The sequence below is a fragment of the Lepisma saccharinum genome, chromosome 27 (genome assembly GCF_977018435.1).
Source record: "Lepisma saccharinum chromosome 27, izLepSacc3.1, whole genome shotgun sequence".
Classification (NCBI taxonomy): domain Eukaryota; kingdom Metazoa; phylum Arthropoda; class Insecta; order Zygentoma; family Lepismatidae; genus Lepisma; species Lepisma saccharinum.
Window position 1 is genome coordinate 33,913,284 of NC_139255.1, and position 12,459 is coordinate 33,925,742.

General features: G+C 43.1%; 1 protein-coding gene across 4 annotated transcripts in view; it reads right to left on the reverse strand.

Annotated features, from left to right (window-relative positions):
* LOC145980092 (protein CBFA2T1-like) overlaps positions 1-12,459 on the reverse strand; it is a 509,444-nt gene that overhangs the window by 15,931 nt on the left and 481,054 nt on the right. For all 4 annotated transcript variants that reach the window (XR_014440826.1, XR_014440825.1, XM_083113092.1 and 1 more), the window contains exons 6-7: positions 7,934-8,126; positions 3,395-3,617 (exon numbers count right to left, since the gene is read on the reverse strand). Coding sequence is in view for 2 of the 4 variants with exons in the window: in XM_083113092.1 (XP_082969218.1) it covers positions 3,395-3,617; positions 7,934-8,126 (416 nt within the window). In the remaining 2 variants the exon portion in view is untranslated. The remainder of the gene's footprint in view (positions 1-3,394; positions 3,618-7,933; positions 8,127-12,459) is intronic.

Consider the following 12,459-nt stretch of genomic DNA (forward strand, 5'->3'; position numbering starts at 1 on the left):
TTAACAAATCATCGTTATTGCGAGTTATCTAGATCTACGGACAGCAATGAGTGGGCCCGTTCCGAAAGTCGCACGAGTTTAACGGGGTAAACGAGTTATGGTAACTGGCTATCCCATAAGTGCTTCCGTGCGTTTCGTGAGTTTCATTATGCTGTCCCAAAAGTCGCATTCCGTGCGTATCGTGCAAGAACGAGATTCACCAAACGCACGGGCCAGGAGGCTGGTTTGTTCCGTGAGAATCGTCTGCTCCTTGCAAACAAAGCGCGTGCTGATGGATTCAAACTGCACTAGTTCGGAAAATGTGTTATAATTTTAACAGAGACCGATATGAAGCAACATGCGCAAGATGAGTATGCCTTGACAGTTCTTAGAATGTGATTAAAATGAGTAACAGTGTCCACAATAGAGTTTATTTTTGCCATAAGGACATTCCTTCCGCTGATGCCATGCAGAAACTTTCTCTGAACAAAACGCTGCGCCTGCGCTTTCGCCTAGTGTGTCCCATAAGTCTGTAAAATAACTGGTTTCACCAGATTCACGGGCCCAGTTATTTTCGTTGAATGCGTTCGTTTCATTAAGACTTTCGGAACGCACCCATAGTAACACAATGTAAAATAATTGTTATTATCTTGAGACAGGTGCAAATAACCAGCAGTATTGGGCACACACAATGAACAATGAAAGCATTCCGTGCTGACATCAGAAGAAGAAGGTTGCTAGAGGCCGTGTCTGAAAGATATATAACACCGTACTTGAAGCGAGCATACTTCGAGAATGGTCTCTCAGTGCGGTCTTGAATTGGTAGACTGAAAGTGAAAATCTTTCGAACTGCACTTCGACTACAGCGCCAAATACGATCAGTAGATATAACCGAGGGCACGTTGGTTTTGCACGTTTAAACACTTGTTTTTCACCACAGAAATCACATAACATTTGCAAATATACGTCCATTTCCACACATTAGAAGAACTGCAACAAACAACTTGCTGGCTTTCTACCTCCGCGATTTTAAACAAATGAACAACACTTGTCACGTGAGCTAGCCTGTAACTTGGCGTGCCCTTCCCTGTGGTCTCGATCAAGGGATACCTCGCAAACTTGACGCTTTAGAACCGTACTAGCTGACGTCACTTCCGTCAAGACCATACTTCAAGGATGTATTATACTTTGTACCTTCCGGACAGAGCCAGAGTCTTGTGCGATACGTGGACACAATCGACCCTGAAAAGCCGTCCGAATCGATTCTCGCCTATTAATCAATCTCCGCGAGTTACGGAAACTCAAACAAGAGTTGATTCGCCAGCTTTTAATTTAGTCGTCGAGTGTGGCCACCTACCTTACTCTTCTCACCGCGCGTCCTGTCCGGTGCGAAAGAGAAATCAAGGGAGGGAAAAAAACGAGGGAAAAAAGGTTCTCTCAGAATGACCAACTTCTCAACGCATTAGCGCCGGGCGAGAAAACAAGACGGGGCGGCGTCTGCCAGGGACAGTTTGCGTCCGGGGCAAGTCAAATCACGGCGGCACTTTCCGTCACGGCCCGCGAAATTATGTGTCTCCTCCACACGCGGGGGAAAGCAAAAGAGGCCCTTTTATTTGTAGCTCATTGTTTCAAACTTTTCCTAATTTTAACTGGTGCAGTCCGGCTCGGCGGACTCAGCTGCGAAACCAGTCAGAAACAGACGACCCACGTGCGATCTTGTCTTGCTCCAGAGGGTTTATTCCTATGAAGTAGCCATTCCTATTCTCCCTTGTGAATGCCACTAACAATGAAAAAACTTTAACGTCCACTCGGAAGCAATTTTATATTTCAAGGCATACTTTTCAGGATAATAATGCAATGTCCACTTTCCTTTGTTGACTGCATTCAGGGCAAGACCATATTTTGCTTTGAAATCGTCAATTTTGGTTCCTAGCAGCGTAACGATGGCGGTTACATAACTTTTTGTATATTTCCAGTGCCAGAATTTCCAATTTTCTTTTGTATACGTGGGACAGTGCCGGATAAATGACCTTCTCTCGTTGAGGGATGACTTTTGTATTTCTTTGTGCACCGGGTTCAATCCCAGAATGGGTGTTTTTTGTGAGCTCATCGTGATTCATCCTCAGCGTCGCGTAGCGCCAGAAGTGACAGAAAACTACACTAAATTACAAATATCAATCAAACAAATGAACAGCAAAGAACTCTGGAAACACTTAAGTGACACTCCACCAAAATAATCCCCGATTATCATTTCTGTCCTTGATAACTTTCAAAACGAAGGTTAAAAATTGCATTCACGAAATATTTTGTGTAGAACGCAGCTCCCTTAAATATATACAGGGTGTCCGGGTTAGAGGTATACAAAAATAACTGCTTATAATTGGAAAACTGCTCTTTGTATTGTCTCGTAGTGAAGCTCAGTCGATTGACCATCGATCCAAGATTTCAGTAGTCCACTTGGATGATCAGTCCTGCTGTTGAGTCGCACATGCGCATAAACTGCCTGGCCACCGATATCGCCAGATTTGATACCATTAGACATTTTGGCATGGGGCATCATTAAAGATGTCCACAATGAAAAGTTCACGATTTTGATGATTTGAGACAGCGTATCGTTCCGCTAATAACGCCTCAAATGCTGGCCAATACTTGTCACGAACTTGACTATTCGTTTGGATATGTGTCGAGCTACAAATTGTGTTAACATTGAGGTGTACCTACGTACATAAAAACCTTCCGAGTTACTTTGTACATAACCAGGACAAGAAAGTTATTAAACTTTACAGATGCTAAAGTATGTGTGTATTTTTGTATACCTCTAGCCCGGACACCCTGTATGTGTGTGTGTATTCTATATATAAATCGTACGCTAGTGGTTTTGATTGAATTTTAATCGGAAATCAGTACTAAATGTATTTTAGAAACTGTAGGATTGTGTGAAGCGGATAAATAGTTATACCTACCAGGCATAACTGAATATAAGTCCGTATAAAATAACTATGCGCTAGTTCTAAATAGTGAACACCTCTCCATTGCATGCGCCTGCACAGTAATAAGAAATTAAGCTGTCGCTGCCCACCATTGCCGCCGATTCGCAGCTATTCCCGGTCAAAAGCATTCACCTTATTTGATTTCTTGCTCAAGTTATAATTTACCTTATTCTCTGTAAACAGACCGACGTAGTTTCCGAAATATCATCTTTATATTGATGTGCGATACACACAATTTTGTTTCATAACTACTGTCACAATTTTAAAAGTTGCTCCTTGTTACTCATAGGACAACTCCACGTGACGGGCTTTGTTTGGATTCAATCTTGCCCAGTGACATCACACTAATATGGTCCATTACAGCGAAGTTTTGGCGCGAAGAGAAAGCGTGAATTGACAACTTCATATGATGGAGAAAAACTTACCTGCGCGCCGCTTAACATCCGCCACCCTGTCCTCTGTCGCTTTGATAGTCTGTGCCATGATTTCGCCGGCAGTCTTCTTGATATCGTGATCTGAGCCATCTGGTGTCGGCCTCCGCAACCACAACGGCGCTTGATATTCACTTCCTTCGGGTTGCGTACGGTGCTGCAGGATGGCCAGGGCCCGCTTTGTCTTTTCAACCATGCTTAGAATGCAGTTGAGCATCTGGAAAGACAAAAATCTACGCTGAAACAGGTGACGATCTATTCGATAAATTTGTTGAAGAAATTGGAATCTATACGAATCATTGAAAATTGCTATTCGTTATCGGCAGATGTCTCTGCATTTCGTACATTAATCAAACGTTCAGCCAAGTTGTAGTGTAAGACATATTTAACATTTAAAGATTAGAAATAATTAAATTCTGCGGAAAGTCATTGAAATGTACCAAAAAATGAATCTTGTGCTTGGTTTTAAACAACAGTGTAAAAATCCTTTATACATTTTCAATGGAATATAATTATGTAAGTTCTTTACAACACAGAGTAGTTGTAAACAACATTATTATAAGTTGCTGGTTCAGTCTAGGCAGGCAAATAACCCACCGAGAGCGGTTATACTGTAAAACAAGTGAGAATGTAAGAGTTCTAGAAGGAACTAATAACACTGTGCGACAATGAAAATTACCACAGAACAAAAACATGTGATTCCTATGGAGTTCAGTGCCCTGATGACGATAGTGAAAACCATTTTTCGCTATCACCTAAACTTTTCTCTGGAAACGCAATTTTATAAGCTCACGACTGCATGTTATTGTTGTCGCGGCACTTATCAGCACAGGCTTCATAGGGGAGGGGTTGGAGAGAAAAGGGATAGATAGCCACTTGGTTGAGGTATAGTAAGGTATAATGGAGTTGCAGTTATTTGCATCAGTCAGTTGCTAGTGGGATCACGCAGTGTCTGTTCCTGCAGTGTGTGTCATGCAAAACCCCTAACGTGAAGAATACTATTTGTGCGTGTTCACGTGTTTCTTGTGTTCAGCGATGGCTAGGAAGTGTGTTAATTTATCAAACCTTTTCTGTTATGTGTGTGGTGAGTTTACGACGAAGTCCCTAAGACATCCCATTTTCCCGCTTGTCAAAAAGGCGCACGAGTTGTATTTTGAATCAAAGGTAGATGAGGGCACCACAGAACTGTTGCTCACGTTGCTCCCGCTATTTAAGAGGCTGGTTGCATGGAACCCACCCATTTAAGACATTTGCCGTACCACAGTTGTGGAGGGAACATAGAGACCACATAACGGATTGCTACTTTTGTTTAATGAAACTAACTGGAATCTCAAGTAAATCAAAACACAGTTTCATATCCAAATTTGGAAACTGCAGTGCGGCCAGTTCCGCATTCCGATTCTCTCCCAGTTCCAAACCCACCAACGGAATGGACACTGGAAGATGAAACAGACGCTGGTAGTGACCAACTAATAGATCACGAAGATCTTGATAGCATGCCATCTACATCACAGCCCCAACCGCAGCCATTGTCACAGGCAGAATTGGCATAAACCCGTTGTTGACAAAGACAGTGTGCTGTTACCACCGCTCCATCTGAAATTGGGCTTCATGAAGAATTTTGTGAAAGCAATGGACAAAGATGGCAGGGTTTTAAATTTTTACTGTCCAAATTGCCTGTGATTAGTACTGCAAAAATTAAAGAAGGTATATTCATTGGTACTCAGATTCGTGACTTGATGAATGACATAACCTTTGAAGAGTTGCTGACAGATACTGAGAAGGCAGCTTGGATTGCCTTCAAATATATATGTAACAATTTCTTGGGTAACGTCAGGTCTGACTATTACAGGAAACTGACGGAACACATGCTGGACTGTTACAAGGCTATGGTGCGCAACATGTCTTTGAAAATAGATTTCCTGCATTCTCATTTGGATATTTTCCTGCCTAATCTCGGAGATGCGAGTGACGAACATGGTGAGCGATTTCACCAAGATATGCCATGGAAAGACGATATAAGGGAAGACGGTCACCAAACCTTTTGGCAGATTACTGCTGGACACTCCTACAAGAAGTTTCACCATCCACCCACAAACGGAAAATTTCCAGGACATGTTTCTAACTTATAAATACATTTCAAGCTTCTTGCAGCTTTCTCGTACCTTTTTTATGTTTTGTAATACAAACAATTAATTTTGTTCCATGATCTGTATTTTATCCAGCTACAGGTTCCTCTTGTACTGTAATGGAGTTCCAAGTGTCGCGAAAGTTGTTACTTTGTTTTCCATGACTTACAATATATTGTTTACTAGGCCTATATGAAATATAGGCTAAGTGGTACATGTAGCATATCTTTTCCAGAAAAATTGATACGTGATGGAACATTTCCGATTTCATTTTCGTAATCAACGTATTTCATTTAGTAAAGAACACCTTCTTTCATCTCGCGGCAAGACACAAAGTTCAAATTTGTTGCACTGTGTAATTAAGCGCCGTGTGTTGTTGCGCTGTATACAAATAATAGTTTATAATTGTCAAATGCTATTTTTGCTTTCACATGTATTATGAACAAGGACATATTAGCCCAAGGGGCAATTGTCCATGGCCTCACGTCAATATGCATTTGAAGAGTTGTGATTTTTCGACAGATGCATTGAGTAGCCCTGCAGCTCCGGACGCAGTACACAAAACGGGAAGATTTTAGCACGACACCCTGTATAGTGTCAGGTTCCGTGACTGGGAAAGAGTGCGATACTTGTCTCGTATTGAACAAAGATGATTGATCTTGTTTTATTTTGCTTCGCGTTTCTGCCACTTTTTGGCTAATCTCGAAGATAAGGCTGAATGGTGTTAAGATGAGAAGGATGAAGGGACAACACGAACCCCAGAGAGGCAGTGGCGTGTACTGAGTCCAAGATTTGGGCTATCTCACTATGTCACGCGGTCCTAGGCTATGAATAGAAATCAGGTTGCCAACTCCTAAGAAATCAGGTTGCCAACTCACAGGAAATCAGGTTGCCAATTCACAGGAAATCAGGTTGCCAACTCCAAAATCATCATCATTTCACTGATATGAATAATTTTATTTACAATTTCTGATCGATTTTCCTCCCGTATTATATTCTCTAGACTCCAGGCTTCGCAGATAGTCTAGCTAGTCTAGAATATACGCTCCTGCAGAGAGGATTATACTGGCTGTGAGTCCAGACGCCAGAACCTAGCTAGTTGACATTTGGGTTAGCTCAAAGACTAGGAATACCAGAGTCTTAAGCCACGGAGCGAGTCGGTTGCTCCGTAAAAATATCGTTGGGTGATCAACGAACAGAATACAGAAAGCTGTGGAGAAAATGATCAGTCCGTTCAGTGAAACCTTGCTCGGGGAGCATTCCCTAAGGGAGAAAAGGAGTATAAAACTTTTTTTATACGCTTAGAGCCCAAACTCCTGGACCTATCTTGCATTATAAACACTAGCGTACGCAGAAATTGTTTCGAAAGGAGCTGGAATAATAGGGGTGGCTATTACACAAGTACTTTCTAGGAGAGAGGGATGCACAATAAAATTTTTCGTAATTGCTGTTTTTAACCTTCATTCTAGACGTTGTTCGAAGACAAAAATTGTAATTGGGAATCATTTCTTTACTACTTTTGGCGACCGTGACGCAATTTATGGCAAGATAGTTGATGTTTTTCATAATCTACGCTCAGCAAGAATTCGGAATGTTGTTTTAGTTAGTACGGTTTCTGCAAATAACTCAAAAAATAAAGATAGCAATAATTCCAAGCAACGCAAATGAGCACTAGTTTTTACTCAATCGTACTGCACTTGTGTCTTGAGCTTTGTATTTTGTATAACACATATGCGCCTCTATTCTTTCTAGCTCTTTTTTTTTCAAAATTTCGGAGGAGGCTGTAGCCCACCAGCTGTCCCCTGCATACGCCAGTGATTATAAACAAAAATTTTCAACACATGGCTCTGTGTGTATTATACTTGACCATCGGGTCGCTAGTTACTTATACGAGGACTGGAGCATAAGTCATGGCAACTATATTGTTTCTTAAAAGATAAACGGTGGTACCACAATGTGATCGTGGAGAACGTGGCACCTGTAGTATATAAACATGTCACTAGATGGCAGTTGGATGAACTGTAATCTACAGGGGGCAATGTTGAGTCCCACGGCTTGAGTTCGTGTATCAAAATAGCCGTTCTTCGGAGAAGAAATGCCAGAGAATGCCACAGTATGGCCTCCTTTGTATGCTTTCCGACTTGTAAATGTGGTACGATGCTATCTTTAAGAATGGTTTGCTCGCTTCTCTATCCTATACCTGATACACATGATCAGCATTGTTCATACATTCCACAGTACCATACGTTGTCCCTATCCATTTGTATATTTAGTTGCCATGACTTATGCTCCAACCCTCGTATCTGACGGGCTACAGCATTGGATTAGTTTTATCCTGGCGCGTATACCTTCCTGCAGTGAGCGGGAGCTACCCTGGTTGCATATGTAAAAAGGATAAACTTACAACGTGGATGTTCTTCCACTCGTCGTCCTGCCGCCTCTCCTCCGTGTCCCTGGGCGCCGAGTACGGGTAGTGGTGGTGGAAATCCGAGTGCAGCTGTGGTGCAGAGCCAAGGATGGGCGGAGAAAACAATCCGTGGTGCCTCTTCGGGGTCGGCATGTATTCGCTGGGATCGGAAACACCATTCTCGTAGAAGCTGGAAAGAAATGGGTTACGGTCAGAATGCAGCAAAAACACAAATTGCGTTACTACTATGTTAGTTGACATTGGCCATAACTGACCTCAGCAGTGGCGTACCAAGGGAGGATTGGTGGAAATCAAGAGCCCCCCCCCCCTCTAGGCCCAACTTTTCTTCAACACAATGTCAGATGCAAGTAAAGATGACAAAATATAGGATGGAATTGAATTGTTGTTCTAAGTCCACTTTATGCACAGAAAGGCTAATCGGAACTGGACCTACAGTTTAAAGTGAGATCCTAACCACTATGTGCCTCCAACGGGTATCGAAACCGGGACTCCTTGATTACAAGGCGACAATGCTACCACTGCGCGACAAAATATAGGAGTAACTGCTAACATACAGGGCAATTCTTTCGCTGCAATACCCTGGAAAATGCGAATATCTCAGCTCTTTGGAAACTTACAAATATGAAACATGCTGTACAAAGAACTTTATACTCTGACTGGAAAACAAGATAAAGATGAACCAAATAACATGAGCTCTAGCTTTATGATGAAAAGCAGAAACGCGGATTGGGTGCCAAAACCGGCCTCGGCTTGGATGAGTTCTTTCTTCCATTTCGTCATATCACTCGTCCTCATCTTCGCGAGTAGCCAAAAGTGTAAGAAAAGCGAAGTAAAATAAACCTAATCAATTTCGAGACCTAATATCACCTGACTCTTTTTCAAGACTTTTCAAGACGTTCCAAGAACTCGTATACACACTGTATCTCGAGGATACAAAGCAGGAAGAGGGGGGTCGCTTGCATTAATACATAAAGGAAGTAATAATTATTTTCCCACAATTGATGTATGCGTCACTTCAGATCCAAGAAATGTAATATAAGCTTAGTTGAGCGCTCTTGTTTAAAATAAATACTTCTCCTATATGAAGAAATTAGAATGTAGAAATGCTCATTAATGTCGTCGCAGAACAAGCTGTCCTTTTCCCCAGAATTGACACATGCGCAGCATGCGTTCAGAAGACGCCTCTGATTCGATGCCTAGTGCAAGGATATGGACGTCGAAAGTTTGTATTGCCGCGGCAAAAAAAAGTTCCATATTTAGGAGTTCGATGCTACGCTTTTGAGCTTTTCTTTCTTGTGCAATTTGAAAGAAAATGAATTTACTAGACTTCACCATTTACTGCACAGCGAGGAACGAGAGGATATATAAACCACAGAATGAAGAAAGTTGAGCGAATCAAATAGCTTTCCTCGGAAAGTGAGTAGGAACTTTCATGTGTACACCGATAGCTTTAGGAACTTACTAGTTCAGAGGTTGAACATACAGATTGAACGTTGCAGTAACGTCCGCACGGACAACCTCTTGACTCGTGCGCGTTCAGACATTCAAGCGAAAAACTCTGGCCAAACTTCCTCCTGCCGGTTGGGTCCACATTGTGACGTCACTTCGATCTAAAGGCGGTCATGCCGACACTTGCAGAGTTCGGGATGCGACGCGAATGCAATATGGGCGAGAAAACTCACTCGACTTTCTGGAAAGTTTTTTGACGGAGGAGAGGGAATAGCTTCCCCGGTGCGCCCGTCGCTGTTTGGGGGGAAAGAACCGGAAACCGAAGCGACTCCGGGTGACCGGATTGGCTCCAGATCAATAAAGGAAGGCCGAAGAAAAGTCCTTCTTTTCCAAACGTTGCATATCATCGTTTAGAGAGGCCGGAGCTGCCTCGAGCCATTATTCATTTTAATAAAACGTACCCCCTCCCCCTTTCCGTCCTCCGGCGGGGGTGGCTGGCCCAGCTGTTGCTAGGTTTCCACGCCAGGTGGTGCTGATTTCCCCGGATGAAACAATATGGTCCTGATCTATGGAAAAAGTCGGCGAGCACTCACTGCCTTCCAACTAATTACTCCCAACTGGGCCCCGCTCCTTGAGAGATTCGGCAAGAGGAAAGAAGTTTGTCTCCTGCCTCGAGCCGTCCCCCCCTACTCCCCCTCAGTGTGCGCCTTTTGCTAGAACGTAATTAATCTGCATGGCGTTTCATTAGCTGAACTCTCCGAACGGCAGCTTCTTTTCCCTACGAAAAGAAGGAGGCAAGAATATCAAGCAAAAAGGGACGAAGGAGGAAAAAAAGTCTTCGGAGAATTAGACTTTCCTCGCTTTCGTCTCGTTATCGATAATACAAAAGTAAACAACTTGAAGGGTGCACGGTTCGGGGCAGATTAGCTGTTGACCTAAGCAAGTCCGGTCCAGGACAGAAAGCTTGTAAATAACACTAGATGGCGCTGATTGTCTTGATAGACTGAATGCTTGAAGAACACTAATAGAAATACAAACAGTCACTCGAGTGCACATAAAAATTGAACACAAATGGTTACCAATTATCGTTGTATATTATATAATGCGTTTAGATTATAATGTAAATGCAAACGAAGATAAATAGCACGGTACCACAGATTATTCTATTTTTCTCATGATGTTGTTTCGGCAGTACTACAACAACACTAACAGCAACATTTCCACGGTGTACAAATCCATTATTTTCAATTCTTGCACACACGACCAGTGGCGGTGATTAGGGGGCAGTTACCCCATACTTTTTGCGAGGTGAGGTGGCAGTTGCCCCCCTACTTTTTGCTACTTTTGACCCCGAAGTATTCTAGACCATATGTATCAAGGGAAAGTAAACTGTTCTTTGCCCCCCCCCCCATTTTGGAAACAAATCGCCGCCACTGCACACGACTGATTATGTTATTTTCCCAACACGAACAAAGCATGCGTCGAATCGGGCATCTATCTCATTCTTTTCTAAAATCTTTCATGGGTTCTTCCAGAAACTATAGTTGCGATAAGACCTTGGTCCAGCAACTAAACGTTACTCTCTGTTCGCAATAATAACGTCAACGTAAGCAATTCCAGTTGACATAGAGGGACCAGTAGGAAAAGTACCTGCGCAGAACCGCGCGTACTGTGTATCGTACTCGCACGTGAAGGGGAGGGGAAGAGTGGAGTAGGTTTCACCGTGGGTCGAGCTAAACGGATGGAGGGGAACATGCGCGAAGGCTTCTGGCCGAAGGTTCTATTGTTTGTGTATATTAAATTGTCTACTTTACCATTATCGATTGAGCATTTACTTCGGGAGAAATGAGAATAAGTGAGATGGTGTTTACCGTTTACTGGGCTAAACAAATAAGAGTTTGAGGAGAAGGGTAGGTGGCAGAGGGATGCGCCAGTACTTTCCTCTGCTTCCTGGCGGCGGCACTGGCTGCTACTATCAATGATCCACCAACTAAAGCCCCTATCACACGGAACTGGATTTCTAGTAGGAATGCCCTAGTTGGTGCTGAACTAACTTTCTAGGTAGCAATCATGGCCGCCTGACTGACTGCTTGACTGGTTTGGAGGAATAGGACATGTTCTAATTGCTACTTGCTTTCCTCGACTGGATGCTGTGGAACAGCCAATCAGAGCAAAGTTTCGCCATGTGAAGATAATCTGTGAGTGTGCACAGGAGCGCTTTTGTCTGTGGTTTCCGAGTGTTACTCCAGCAATGTATAACGTATACAGCAACGTCATTGTTTTGTACCTAATAACGTTTTATACGAAACGTTATTCCTCTCGGTTGAATAGTTATCGACTTTTAAAAATGTGAAGTGATACATTGTTTAAATCTCACGCGGCCGCCATTACAACTTCCCTCGTATGGGAACAAAAGTCTATCGACAAGTACGCTGATAAGTATCGTGTGAGGCGAAAACTAGCAAATTGGTAGCCAGTCCAGCGCCAACCAGGGCATGCGGGCTTAATTCGTAACTAAACAAAAGGGAGCCGCTACAGGGAACCCTTCGCTTATATATCAGCCAGTTCCGATGTACTTTGCAACTTCAGTTTTCTGTGGAATTCTCCTATGCAAGTCGTAGCATTTCAGGAGACTGAGGAAAGTGGATGTGAAGTACACCAGGAAGCAAACGTTCTGCACCCGCACCCCCAGCCACCTGCAATAGTGAGGGTCTCCCCGATGTGGTGCAATGGTAGCGTCGTCGCCTTGTAATCAAGGGGTCCCGGGTTCGATACCCGGTGGAGGCACATCACGCAGTGGTTCGGATCCCGCTTTAAACCGTAGGTCCAGTCCCGATTAGCCTTACTTAGCATAAAGTGGACTTAACACCAAGTCAAACCAAACCTACAATAGTGAGAAATCCTATTTTTTTCCCCGCTGGCAGCTGTTGCGCAGAAATCTTGCGCACAGGATAATTAAGCCACATCACTGAACTAAGCTACCAGAGTGAAGTAGCGAGATCTTATTTATCAATTCTATACTAAAGATATCTATGAATGAGCTGAGGTAAGAA